Consider the following 13560-nt stretch of genomic DNA (forward strand, 5'->3'; position numbering starts at 1 on the left):
ACGGCTGACCTGGGAGCCCAGCAAATAGAGCCCTGCAGTGGTCAAGTTGGGAAGCCACAAAAGCATGAATTAGACCCCATTCACACGTGCGATTTAAAGGGTACATAAGGACCTTTTTATTTTATTGTGTTATTTGTTCCCATGTGTTGCTATAACTGTTTATGTAAGGTGTGTGTATTGTTTTTAATTTTTTTTTTTTTTCATAATTGACCACTTTTCTTAAACTTTTACATTGCATTCCCTGCCTCAAGATGGCTTCCCATGTACCCGCATGGACCTCTCAGAACTACATTTCCCATCATCCTCCTGCTCACTGGTAAATCCATCTCATTTACATATGTGAGCAGGAGGATGATGGAGACAACTGGAGTCTGCACTTAACAGTCGATCAGTCACCACTCTGATGAGCGCAGTCTCTGTACTGTGCGCAAAATGGAAACCCAACAGAACATTTTTAAAACTTTACATTTTTCAAGTTACTCTCAAGGAACAAATTCAGCTGGTTGGCTAGAACCTTAGTTAGAAATGGTAGATTTGCGATAGGTCTATAATTCTTTAAAGCAGCAGGGTCTGGGTTGCTTTCTTGAACAGTTTTAACCACAGCAATTTTGAAGGCAGAGGGAACTACTCCAGATGACATAGCATGCGGGACATAATCTAGGAAATATAAAAGCCTTAAAAATTACACAGACTGGATCAGTCACTGTCAATAAAATCTTCAAGTATAATAACTCTGTCCTGTTTAACAGATAGAGAGAGAGAAAAAATCGACACATTTTGTCACAAAAGGTAGGTTGAATTTGGGTGTACGATAAATAAATTACAATGATCACAGGTAATTGACTAACTTTACTTTCAATTATATTTTGTTTAACATTGTAATAAGAACGATGAATGGAAGCCAGTCCCCCTCCCCATAGGGTGTTCCTTTTGCAAAAAATGTATAATAATTCAGGGGAGAAGCCTCTATCAGAGACATCTGTCACCATGTAACCAGGTTTCCGTTAAGCATAACACATCCAGTTTGTGATCTTCAATGAATTCATTCATTAAGTGGAGCTTTGCTAGATAAAGATCTAGTATTAAATAATGCGAGGCATAGCAGGGAGAGTTTGAATCATAACGTCTGGTTACAGAATCCATTACAGACTGCAGATTAAACTGGCAACTGGTTTGCAGACTGGTTTCATAGTGCAGATGGAAACATGGCATAAAACCTATCCAACAGTTAGGTGTCTGTTATCCAGTTATTTCTTTCTCCAGCCTGCACTGAAAATGAAGCACCTGTCTGTGCTCCTCACCTGCTCCTGTGGAGACGAGCGGAACTCCCTGGTTTTCTTGGCCGTCACGGCCGCAGACATGTTCAAGGCCAGCATCAACTCGTTGTAGCGAAACTTCTGATTGAACTGCAGCTTTGAAACAAAGTAGTCCGAGAAGGAGACGATGGCCTCAACCCGGTGTCTCAACTCGCAGTCACAGAAATAATGAAGGAGCTCACACATCTGGAAGAACAACAAACCTTCATCAAACAGCTACCTCTCCGAGTGGACCTCTGATGTGATTCACTTTCATTCTAGATTACATATACATTGGCAGCTGATTGATAGACTGTATTTTTTATAAACAACGTCAACTATCTTTGTACATTAGACTGATAGGACATTATATCTCCCCATTAGCATGACCCAGCCTGTTTTGTTGTTACCTGTTGTTTCACAGACTCTGGCAGTCTCTTCTCCAACAGACCCTTCATGGGCTTCTTTGTGTCCTTCGCTTCCTCCTCTCCAGCTTCCACCGCCTTCTCCTCATTACTCGTCACTTCCTCCTTCTCCTTGGCCTCTTCCTGCGGCTCCTCCTCTTTCTGCTCTCCGAACACGTTGGGGTCAATCAGGATGAGGATCTGCTTCATGTCCTCGTCCGTCATCACGCCCATGACGAGCAGCGTGCCGATCAGCTTCAGGATGGGGACGAACTGGAACTCCACACTGCCGCCCACGGGGTCTCGGATGTGATGGCCTCCTCCCTGCACCGCCTCTGTCAGCATGCCAAGAGCCCTCTCCTTCAGAGCATCCAAGGGGATCTGCGGGGTGTACAGCTGCCGTTTGGGGTTGGCGGTGACGAAGTACACAGGGGAGAAGTTCAGCCGTGGTTTGAGGGACGTGCTGAGACCCACTCCAGGCAGGGAGTGCTTCTTGGACTCGTCTGGGAACAGCTTGATGCTCCTGGTTTCGTCAGTGATCGGGATGATGAACTCGTTGTTCATCATTAGCCTGGCCTCCTTGGCGGTCTCCAGGTGGATGCTGATGAGCACGTCGTAGAAGCCACTGCGCAGCAACCCTGGCAGGTATTGGTTATCGATGGCGTAGAGCAACTGGGACTGGTCCACGTGGCTGCACAGCACGTGCGAAATGCGATTGTTGCCGAGAGCACACAGAGCGCAGTAGAGTTTGAGGGTGTGGTAGTGGAACTTCATTAAGTCTTCTTGTTCGGAAAGCTCTAAAATGTCAACGCACCTAATTGAAACACAACGAGAAAATACAGAAATGGGAGAAATATTCGTTTTAGGATTCATTTTTCATTCAACATTTAAAATTACATTTTAATTATGGCTCTCTAACATTATTAACCCTTTGCGGTCCATTGTCGGACTGGGTCCGACATTGCAATTATTCCTCTCAGGTCCTTTGTCGGACTGGGTTCGACATCATTATAGCAATGCAAAAAACGGGTTTCTAGTCGTTTTTTCTCTGGAAAAAGCCGAGAAAACCATTCAATTGCTGAGTGGGAGCGACAGGAGCTGAGACAAGTCGGGGGAAAAAAAAAGGCGTATCTCATGAATAGTCATACATGGTATCAGGTATCAGATAACGGGGCGGTCATAGTAAACAAGCTGGCTGAGTGCGTCAGCGCACAGAGACTATCATGGACATTTGCAGAGCTTTTTTCAGATGTTATAGTAATAAAATAATGACTTTGATCACAATATTGAGGAGTTTGGTGATAAAACGAGTGATCCGGAGATGATTGATCGGTATGTACGACTATTATTTTTATTATTATTTATTTCTTACATAGATGAAAGCGATAGCGAACGAAAGGGTGTGGCGGGGCTGGAGAAGCCTAGTGAGTGCTTTGTTGATATGCAGGGCCATTTAAACCCGTTTGACTGTGGAAAAAAAATACATTTTAAACAGCGCGTCTAAAATTAACTGCGCGTGTGAAAATAAATTGGACCTGACGCGTCTGACGCGCACTTAATAAATGGACTGCAAAGGGTTAAGGCTTTAAGAGAGTACCAAATTACAAACCAAATGAACAGATGGGTAAAGCTTATTGATGGTTTAGAGCATTGTAAACAATATTAGAATTAAATAAAACAGCTGTGAGAAAAGGGGCAGTTACTGTACATTATTGTATTCAGCTAAGATGAGCAGAATCTGAATAAATAAATACATAAAATGAGTGGTTGCAGTAGATTTGGGTAGTTCTTAAAATCAGTGTGAACCAGGAATGTGATTGTTCTTAAGATCAGTGTGAAGTGGGAATGCGTTTCTTCTCACGGACCTGTTCTCCTCTGGGATGTGCAGGGCCATTATCTGCAGGGGTTCGAGGCACTGCACCACCCAGCCGTGCCGCTCGCTGACCCGCGCCGTCTCCACCTTCAGGAAGGAGTTGGGCATGCGGCTCCAGAGCACGGACATGATGGTCTGCACGTCCAGGCGAGGCGGGCACTGCGGGACTGGGTTCTTGTGCTCACTCTTGAAGAGGGCAGACGACAGCGGCATCACATTCTGTAAAGGGAACATCCACAGCCAGTTATCTACGGAGCACCATGTTAATTTACTTCACACATGAAGGGTTCAGAGGTGCAAACTTTGCAAAGGAACAAATGTGGCCATTAAAGTCAGTTAAATAATAATTCTAATAAATTATAGCATGAGGAACTATGCTCAGATTATTTAAGGATTTTTTTTTTTATTTACTTGCACTTTGTTTAGAGTCTTTGTAACTCAAACTGTGATCAATCACTACATATTTAAAGAAACTGTTACTAAAGCTGATATTTATGAAGACTCTGTTTCACCGGTGTTGGTCTGTATAAGTACACATAATGCAGAAATTCAAGACAGCCATGTTGTATTAGAACAAACCAGTAGCTCCAGTTACATACCTTCAGTTTCCCCAGTTCAAACTGGAACAGGTTGGGACTCGTGGGCTGCACAAACACGGCAGGGAATAGCTTGGAATTGGGCTCAACCTGAACACAAAACCAGACACTGGTTACACTGACTGCTTACTGCACACAACTGAGAACATGCTGACACTACGGGGGGAAGGAGGAGGGGGTCTAGAGTATACTAATGCATGCCCCCGGAGCAATGCGAGAGGTTTGTATCCCATCAACCATACTTTATAAAAGATAAACTCTGGTGTTTCCCACACCGCGTTTCTCCTCAGAAGAAGGAGAAACCTACATTTAAGCCAGCGTGCATTTACATATATATATATATATATATATATATATATATATATATATATATATATATATATATATATATATATATATATATTTAAACATGATATCTGGTACTAAATTAGGTTAAAGAAATATCTGTTTACAAGCCATGCTTTTTAGACTGTCTTGAACTTCCTGGGTGATTTCACCTGAAGAGTGAAATTGTCCCCAACCCTTCACTGGCTGCTTTCCTGTCAATAACCAATCAGCTGCATCTCTATTGACTAACATGCTTTCAGTCAGAAAACACTACTGAGGTGAAATGAACCAGGAAGTACTTTAAATTAGTTCCTTGAAGACAAGGCAAGCAAACTGAGAACTTACAGTAGTACCAGACATCTGTTTGACAATGAAAATACATAACATTGCCATAACATGTCTTTCTTTAAAAACTACACTTCTGGAGATCTATGTAACAAATGGAAGTGCAAAATAAGTAAGATTTATGGATTTATTTTGTTAGCTACAATTTATAAGGGAGTTCAACTTAACCATCACAAGGAGTAAAACTGACATACAAATATGCTACTCACTCTTTAATTGAGTTTAACTAATGTTGTTTGTGCTCAAGGTTCAGAAGCTTAGCTTTCTAAAATCTAAGCTGTTTGGTTGAATCAAAGTGCCGCCCAGTTATTAAAATCAAACCAGCAAAGCTCCTGTGAGCAGTACCTGGTAGGAGGTGCCTAGGTCCTTCCCATTGGCGGTGAAGGAGACGAAGCCAGTGGCCAGGTCAATGTGACAGCCGATCTCCAGGTCTGCGCTACCACGGGTTGTCCCATGGGCACCAACGGCATCACCCCCCCACACCATGTAGCAGTTACACCGCTTCACACTGGAATGGAAGGGGTTAAAACAGGTTCAGGGTGTACAGGCAAGACCTGCACTGAGAATGAACGTCCAAATCTAGGACGAAAACCATGCCTTTTTTTTTATTGGCGCCTTTTTTTGCATGTGCTCTAGGAGTTGTGAACGTCAAATTTAAATATTGTTCAATGTGTTTCCATCTGGAAATGCCCAAGGCAGATGCAGTTAGAAGTCACATCCCAACACTCCTTTCCAGTCTGACCAATACCAAGCTCATAAAAGCAGGCCTGTTACAGCGTTTGTTTGCTTGTTTTGCACTGCAGTGCTTACAATCGATTAGCATACTGCAGCGATGTCATAAGTTAGCATACTGCAGTGATTTCATGGGGATAACATTAACATAAAACAGCTCACTGAGTTTTGCTTGCTTGCTATTTTACAAATAACTCTTGTGATATGGAGCGAAACAAAATCCATGTTGAAAAGATGATGATTTTTTTATTTTTTTTTTTAACATGACTGCGGGAGTTTGCTGCTGTATGGAAATGCCCTGCCTGTCTGAGCACGCAGTACACTGTACCTCTCGTGGACGCGTCCCCTCTCATCTCCCAGCGTGACGGTGACAGTACGGTTCCGGTTCAGGTCAAAGGTGCTGCTGCAGTAATGGTAATCAGGGGTCACCCAGCCCACCCACACACTGGAGGGGTCCTGCCCCCCGAACACTCGCACAGAGTAGTAGTACTGCAGAGAGGATCGACACGAAAACTAAATATTAGAGAAAAAACTCTGAATAATCACAAAGGAACCTCAAAACAATTAAACACGTCCAATGACAAACCGATTCAAACACTTGCACAGAGAAGTACTGTAGTGCTGCAGAGAGAGATAACTCAGCCCACAAACCTACTCAAAAATTCACAAGAAATATAGCGAAACCTGAAATACAGTCACCGTTTAAAAGGAGCGGCACAGTGTGGCGTCCGTCAACTAGATGTACAATGGGGGACAGAAATGCTCTCGTGTTTACTAGCTGGTAAGAGCCATGATCATTTAGCTCAGGTGGCTGTACAGGTTTTACGGGAGACTGGTCTCTTTGTTCAAGTATGTGGGTTCCAGCTTTAGGAAACAATAACACATGTGACAGGGTAAAAGGCATGCAGATTTTGAACCATATTTAAACACCCTGGAGTGTGTTATTGTGCTTATAAAATGGCACCCTCCTCCACCCCTCTCCTCCCCAAAGTGAATTGTTTGTCAAGCGAATCAGGCAGCGGTTGGAACACTCGTTAGCCAATACATTTAAGAGAATTTATTTACCGCAGTGATATTTCCATATTCTGGCCCTCTAGAAGTTTCATCAACTTGTTTTTGGGATTTCAGTGGAAACCTGAAAAGAACAACATCCAATGTATTAAACCTGTGCAGCAGACGCCTTTAAAGATTGTCTTTATTAGTGATCACAGAGAACAGGAAGACAACGATACTACTGTACAAATAACCTGTATATTATAGCCAGAAGAGTATATACTTCTCTTGAAGTAACATTTAAGTGCTTTTGATTAGCTAATTAGACCCTCTAGGCCAGAGGTGAATAATTATGTTCCTCAAGGTCCGGAGCCATGCTGGTCAACCTGTACACTAAATTATTTTTCTGAACCAAATGAACCTCCTCCCATGCGCTCACCTCTGCTTTGGTTTCTGTGACTCGTCGTGCAGCTTGCTCTCGGAATCATGAAGGGTTCCATTCCGGAAGGAGGAGTGGAACTCCACAGGCATGCTAAGTCGACAGTACACCATGTCTGCATTGCTGTTCTGCGTGCCAAACGTCTTGTGAGTCACTTTGAGACAGGGCGGACTGTCGATAGTCCCATCGATTCGTGTAACCTACAATAAAACCGAGGGAAATATAGTAAATTTACAATCAAACAATCAAACGGAGCTACTCAAATCCTGAAACCTGTTTTTGCCCAGGAAACAAACATTTGATCTTCACTCCCTTCAACTACTAAATGCATTTCAAATGCAACTACTAAAATTGATTTTTCAGTGAAAAATCAAATTTTAGTTTGAAAACACACCATTATTGAAACTGTCTTCTATTAAATACACTTGCTTTTGATCAAGAGAAGTGCTGTTAGTCTCAATTACTAAACCTTCACTGTGCACCTGCTGATTAATTCAAACCCACATGAATGAAATCATTTAAGTGCACTTCAGATCTGCCACATTTTATATTTCAGAAATAGGTGTTTTGTACTGATCACAGAGTAATGCATACAATGTTGGCAAAGCCACAAATCATTTCATTGCCCGTTCAGATCCAAAGCACATTTGCAAAACAGCCTTGTTACAGGCCAAGACCTTTAGACTGGGAGGCTTCGTGGAACAAAAAAGAGAAAGAGCTGTACTTTAAGAAATGGTAGCAACCATTGGTGAATGGTAAAACAGTGGTATTTTCATATTCTTATCAATTGTATCACAATGGAACCTGCACACAGTGGTATTCTATGGTACATTATAAGGACCACTGTGCAATATGTGAACCAAATCAATTTTTTTGCCAATGGTTCTGCAAAGAATTCTTCAGTGTGACATTGGGATAATAATAGCACCTCAATTGGATTTTCGAACATTTCTATAAGGGAACTCAAATGACCAGGCCTCAGTCTAGCCCTGATAAAAGTCTACAATTGTAAACGTGCACGGTCATTTAGCAGTTTTCCCATGCATTTACCATCGTTAACATTTTTATTTTTTATATGCTTTAAAACCTTGCCAGACATTACAATGCTTACCTGTGCATTACCATGCTTTTACTATGCTTTACTACACTCTGCTATGCTTTTACTATGGGAAACTTTAATAAGGGAGTATCACAGTTTTTTCCTTATGCATCATTTTATTAGATGAAAGCAGCTTTGCTTGTCGGCTGTTCCACAGGCTCTGCCACTTCTCCTGTTCCTTACCTCCACGTGGCCGTGGTTTTGTGGCACGTTGATGAAAGTGGGCAGACGCTTGCTGAACCACATGGCGACGTCGCGGTTCATGTTGACGGCGAAGGGCTCGAAGCCCTCTTGCAGGCCGCACATGGTGTAGTATTTAAAGGTGCTTGCGTCCTTGCCCAGGTTCATGCGGCCGATCTGAGACAGACCCAAGCTGCACACAGGAATGAAACCTGGAAAAGCAAAAAGCACAGCCCCTTTCTCCTTTATAACAGACCTCTCATATAACAGTATACACCTCTCATTCAGAAAGAGTGCTGACACAAAATAGATCAATGCATATTTTGGAATGGTATATTCTGGCATTTTTATAACTTATTGGGGAAAATAAAATAAAAATGCTATGGTTACAAAAAAATAACTCAAAATGTGGAAATAGAGGCAGAACAAATCTGTCCCAAGGTCTTGATTTTTCTTGGCCCGTATGTCACATAAATCAGAACTCTTAACTGAACTCTTAATATATTATATTCAGGTTATATAAAATTTGAAGACAATATCTCGTGTCCTTGTTAAACTCCACGGCTTCTCTGTTAAAAGCAGAGTTCTGTATGTGAAAGATTAATGAATAAAAACTGGGAGTGCTACATCAGCAACGGAATGAAAAAAAATGTTTCAGCTGGAAAGCCTTCCTCTGGAGATCTGTACTAGTTATATAGCTGGCTACCACTTTATTAAAATAAAAATCATTATGTTTTCTAATATTTACTAAGATGTATTTTATTGATGTCCTGCTGTCCTACACAGCAGGACATCAATATAATACATCTTAGTACGCAGGAGTGGCAGGGAGGTTTTGAATACAGTGCTAAACTAAATAACAGTGTCCATTTTTTATTCTGAAATTGATGTTACACAATTTCCTTGCAAGGAACTGAAAGCATCTTATAACGGTCTTTAATAGAGAACATATTGCTGTGAACCAGGCTGAGCTCACTGTTTTTTTTTAATATTTCAAAACCATGAAGGCTATATAGGCTACAGAATTATTTCATTTGTACACCGTTTATTCAAGCTTTAAATTCCACAAAAACGAAAGAGGGAATTATACCACAAACTCACCATCTTCAACTTCAAAGTCAGCGAAACAGAGTTCGGAGCCTGTGTTAGTGATGAGGATCACTCCGTTCAGAGTGAAGATCATGGATTTATCTTCCATGTCAATCATACAGCCAACCACGTCACCCGCCTTCCAGGAGCGACCAAAGAACTTGGATCCCTGATGCACTCTTTGGCCCTGAGAAAGCAAGGCAGAAGGAGCTGGAATTCATTGACAGAGTGGACCCAGTCCAGTCTAACACCACCATCCTGAACTAGGGACTGCAGTCCTACCTGAACCAGATCCTCATTCGAGATACACAAGCCCCTATGCCCGTCGAGACACAATACCACAAGATCGGGTCAAATCTCAAATGGTTTCAAATTAGAAGTTGAAGCCAATTTAACATGATACAGTATGAAACTGAGAAAAGAGTTTGAAATGTCCTGCTTTTACAGTGAGACACTCACACTACATGTACTTCTGGTACCATTCATTCAGCTTATCGGAGGAGTCCGCTACCTTGACACAAGAAACTCTACTGTATCTACTTGCATCCAAGACTGTGTTAGTGACAATGATGGATTCAGGTGTCGAGTTTTGCCATGCTTCATATGGTTTAATACAAGGTGATTGCCATGTAACAAACAGGCATCATTTGCTTTAAAATCAAACATATGTCTCTAAGTCCTAACGTGAGCACCAACCTGGAACCCGTTGAATATGAAGGCCTGGTCATCCGTCCCGAGGTCAACGTCAGGCCTGCAGCCCGGCCTGGCCCAGCCCACACGCATGTCTCCTCCACTGACAGCCTCGAACTCAAAGTACCACTTCCCTGTCTTCACTGCATAGGTTTTCTCCACCCGGAAGAACCGTACCTTATCAATACTCAAGCGCTCTAAACTCTGACCAGCTGGGCGAAAAAGGAAAACGTAACAGGACAACACACTTGAAACAGACAGCTCTTCAACAGGTTTGAATGACAATAGACCACAGAGACTGACCAAACCTAATTTTTGTGACCATGGTCATTCATTACACATACTGAGTGATCTTCAATGGTAATGCAATGGTTCTGTACTAAGTGGTAGCACAATGAAATCCACTACAGAACACGATCAGCAATAACTAGAAACAAACAATAATATTACAGATACCATTCTTTCTGTCTCACAGGTTTTTATTTTTCTACAGTTACAGTATACAGTAACCCGTCGCATATCTGACTGCGGTGGGATCAGTGTAAGGGCGGATATGTAAAAAGTGAGATAAATTAATTCTGTTTTAAATACCATTCATGCCTGTAACAATTACTGTATTCACACAATTATTGTTTTCAGATTCAGCTTTTATTAGAGAGCTCCCCTGAATCCCTTGTTTAGAAAGATACAGGGTATTAATGCTTGTGACAGAGTAGCCGTCTGCCATGTGGGTGCGTGCATTCGCTGCTGAGTGACAGGCAGGAGATCGAGACGGAGGTTGAAGTTGCTACGCCCCGCAGGTGAACAGGATTTATTTACATATCAACATGCTGAACAGCTCACGTGACACTACCAGCAATGGCAACGCACAGAGCACATACAACACAGTGTACGAAAACTTTAGTAGGATCTACAATCTCTGAACTAATCTTCTCTGTTCAATAATAAACTAACGTTGCTGAAGATGTTGATTATGGCAGATAAACGGTGAGGGCGGATACGTGATGGGCGGATAAGTGGCAGATTACTGTATAGCCAAAACATTTTAACATGATTGGTACACCTATTTAGCATTCCGTGTCTAAAAAGGTGTACACACAAAAAACAGTTTAAAACAGTTTTCAGCATTTTAGGGAGTATGGCACTTGCTAAATATCCCACCTTTAAATTCCTCCTTCCCTGATTGTTGTGAAACATGTTACTGATTCAGAATGTCAACTGACGGAAGCCCTAGTATTATGCAGAGTGGAGGATGTATGCTAACACACACTGTAACCAGAGACTTCCTTGAGAAAAATGTGTTAAAAACCTAAAACATGGACAAATGTGAAACTCCATCTAGAAAGATGGCTGTAAGGGTCTATTAATAAAGCTAATGAAATAAGAGACGGGGGGGGGGGGGGCGGTTGAAGCCAGGGATGAATAAAAATAACTTCCAGGTTTTATCTTCAGATTACTATTAAGTGTTTTGAAATTATGGAATAACTTCAACTGTATAAACTAGCAAGAAACTACCCAGAACAATAACTGGCCTGAGCCATTCTGCAACCAAGTTGTTTCTAGCTAGTTAAAAAAAGATAAAAGTGCTTTAAAAACAGGGCTCCTACTGTTGAAGTTCCACCTCATCTCACTCAGCAGGACAATATGTACAGTAAAGTTCATTTTGCTTACCACTCTCCTGGTCAGCAGGTTCAATGTTAAATCCATAGCCAATCAGTGTTCGGACAGCCTCACGCAGGCTGTCTCTGTTTGATTTCTTTGTGCGCTCATCTAATAATGCATACGGCACCAAACGAGGATTCCTTTTGTTCTTCAGATCCTTCAGCAAGCAATAAGACAATGACACTTGGCTATAAAACAAGGGCTTTACCAACACATTTAAAATGCAGATAATCAATCATTTTATAGTTTAAGTAATGGGGCTATCGCAAATGACATAATAAGTGGTGCATCTAATTCTCACCACTCGTAAACTTAAGCCAATGTTTTCCCCCGGTTGTGATTTAATGAAAACTGTTTACTATTAATAGTGAAAGTGATTGCTGTCCCTGGCAGGGGATGGTCCTACCTGTTGAATGCCATAGGTCCATCCTTGCTTTATTCTGTCCTTTGCCCAGACGTTGTGTGCGTTCTCAGCAAGTTTATCAACCAGAACTTCCTGAGCTGGGATCAGCTTCACTTCAGAAAGTTCCAGTGGCGCAGGTTTATAACCGTTCGACATCATGTAGCTTCAATTAAACAGAGAGATTGGTGAGAGGCAATTCCCTGGCTGATCGATTCAATGGGGTCGTCTGCTCCTACTACAGTACAGTAGTCCATCGCTAAACCAGACATGTCTGGAGACAGACAGGTTGTCTGAAATAATGAGGTGTCCGGTTTAAAAAAACACACACACACACATTTATAATGCTCAGGTTATTTTAAATGTAAAAATCACTGCATTGACAGTATAACACTTTTTTCAGTGGGTCTCTTTGGATCATGCAATACACAGATATTTAGTTATTACTGGGCGAAATACATCTGGCATATCTAAATGTATGGCATAACGGTGCCTGTATTAGCGAGGGACTACTGTATACTGTAATTGAGAAAACCTACAGTCATTTTAAAACCACCAATGGATTTTTTTAAATGCTTTAACCTGTCAATGGATTACAATTAAGAGTAGACGTGTGCTAAAAAACAAGGTAAAATAATGTCATTGTAAAACTGAGTCAAGTTTGTCTCCAAGTTTGTCTTACTTTTCCTATTCTTTTAATTGTTCTTAATTCCTGTCAATGATCCCTGCTCAAACTAAAACACATTACACATTCCATGATATATAGCAATTACAGATATTTCAGGACGATTCTGACAAGTCCATAATATCTGCTAATTCCTTCAGTGTCTGACTCAGTATACTGTATCTCTGTCAGCTTTATCTGACTTTGAGGCATTGCATTTATGCAACTTGGTAAGTAATGAAAAAATGAATAAAATATAAGACGCTATTATTAAACAGACTTACTTCTTGGGAAGTTTAGTTTTTTTCAGATCTTCTTCTGCGTTCATCTTCACCTGAACAACATGGCACCCCAGAGCCAAGAGGGTCCTGGAACAGTGAAGGAACCTGGTCAGAAACTGCCTCCGTTTCCATGCAGTGCCACGAAACCGTGCCGGCTTCATAACGAATCAGGAACACGGAATTACTTTGTGTTATATTTAAGAAAAGGACTACAGCTAATACAGAATATAGAAATCAGAAAGCGCTTCAACAACGCAAGTCAAACCTTACGTGTCACATGCACACGCTTTTCATCCCATCTTACTAGAAGAGGAGCGAGTGAATGGGTTCGATAGCTGGATTTTTCTAAGAACATTTTGAGCTGCAGCCTGACCAAACCATCCCTGAGAAGTAACTATTTGCAACTGTAACTTCAACTTACGGTACTTACATTTTTCTTCAAGCAACTTGTAACTGTAACTGAGCACGCTTTGTGGTGACGTGTATGTGCC

The 13560-nt window shown here is 41.5% G+C and overlaps 1 protein-coding gene across 29 annotated transcripts in view; it reads right to left on the bottom strand.

The window, feature by feature from the left end:
• The window catches only part of LOC117422475 (ryanodine receptor 3-like), a 149217-nt gene that overhangs the window by 71706 nt on the left and 63951 nt on the right, over nt 1-13560 (bottom strand). For 21 of the 29 annotated variants that reach the window (XM_058987389.1, XM_058987391.1, XM_058987385.1 and 18 more), the window contains 14 exons: nt 13073-13156; nt 12131-12290; nt 11734-11881; nt 10069-10274; nt 9385-9559; nt 8287-8495; nt 7005-7204; nt 6638-6707; nt 5901-6061; nt 5186-5348; nt 4172-4258; nt 3565-3791; nt 1706-2513; nt 1302-1502 (listed from right to left, as the gene is read on the bottom strand). In XM_058987389.1, coding sequence (XP_058843372.1) covers nt 1302-1502; nt 1706-2513; nt 3565-3791; nt 4172-4258; nt 5186-5348; nt 5901-6061; nt 6638-6707; nt 7005-7204; nt 8287-8495; nt 9385-9559; nt 10069-10274; nt 11734-11881; nt 12131-12290; nt 13073-13156 — 2899 coding nt within the window. The remainder of the gene's footprint in view (nt 1-1301; nt 1503-1705; nt 2514-3564; nt 3792-4171; nt 4259-5185; nt 5349-5900; nt 6062-6637; nt 6708-7004; nt 7205-8286; nt 8496-9384; nt 9560-10068; nt 10275-11733; nt 11882-12130; nt 12291-13072; nt 13157-13560) is intronic. The other 8 variants (XM_058987384.1, XM_058987392.1, XM_058987404.1 and 5 more) reach the window with 1 other exon arrangement.

This window comes from Acipenser ruthenus, chromosome 15 (assembly GCF_902713425.1).
Source record: "Acipenser ruthenus chromosome 15, fAciRut3.2 maternal haplotype, whole genome shotgun sequence".
In the NCBI taxonomy this organism is placed as follows: Eukaryota; Metazoa; Chordata; class Actinopteri; order Acipenseriformes; family Acipenseridae; genus Acipenser; species Acipenser ruthenus.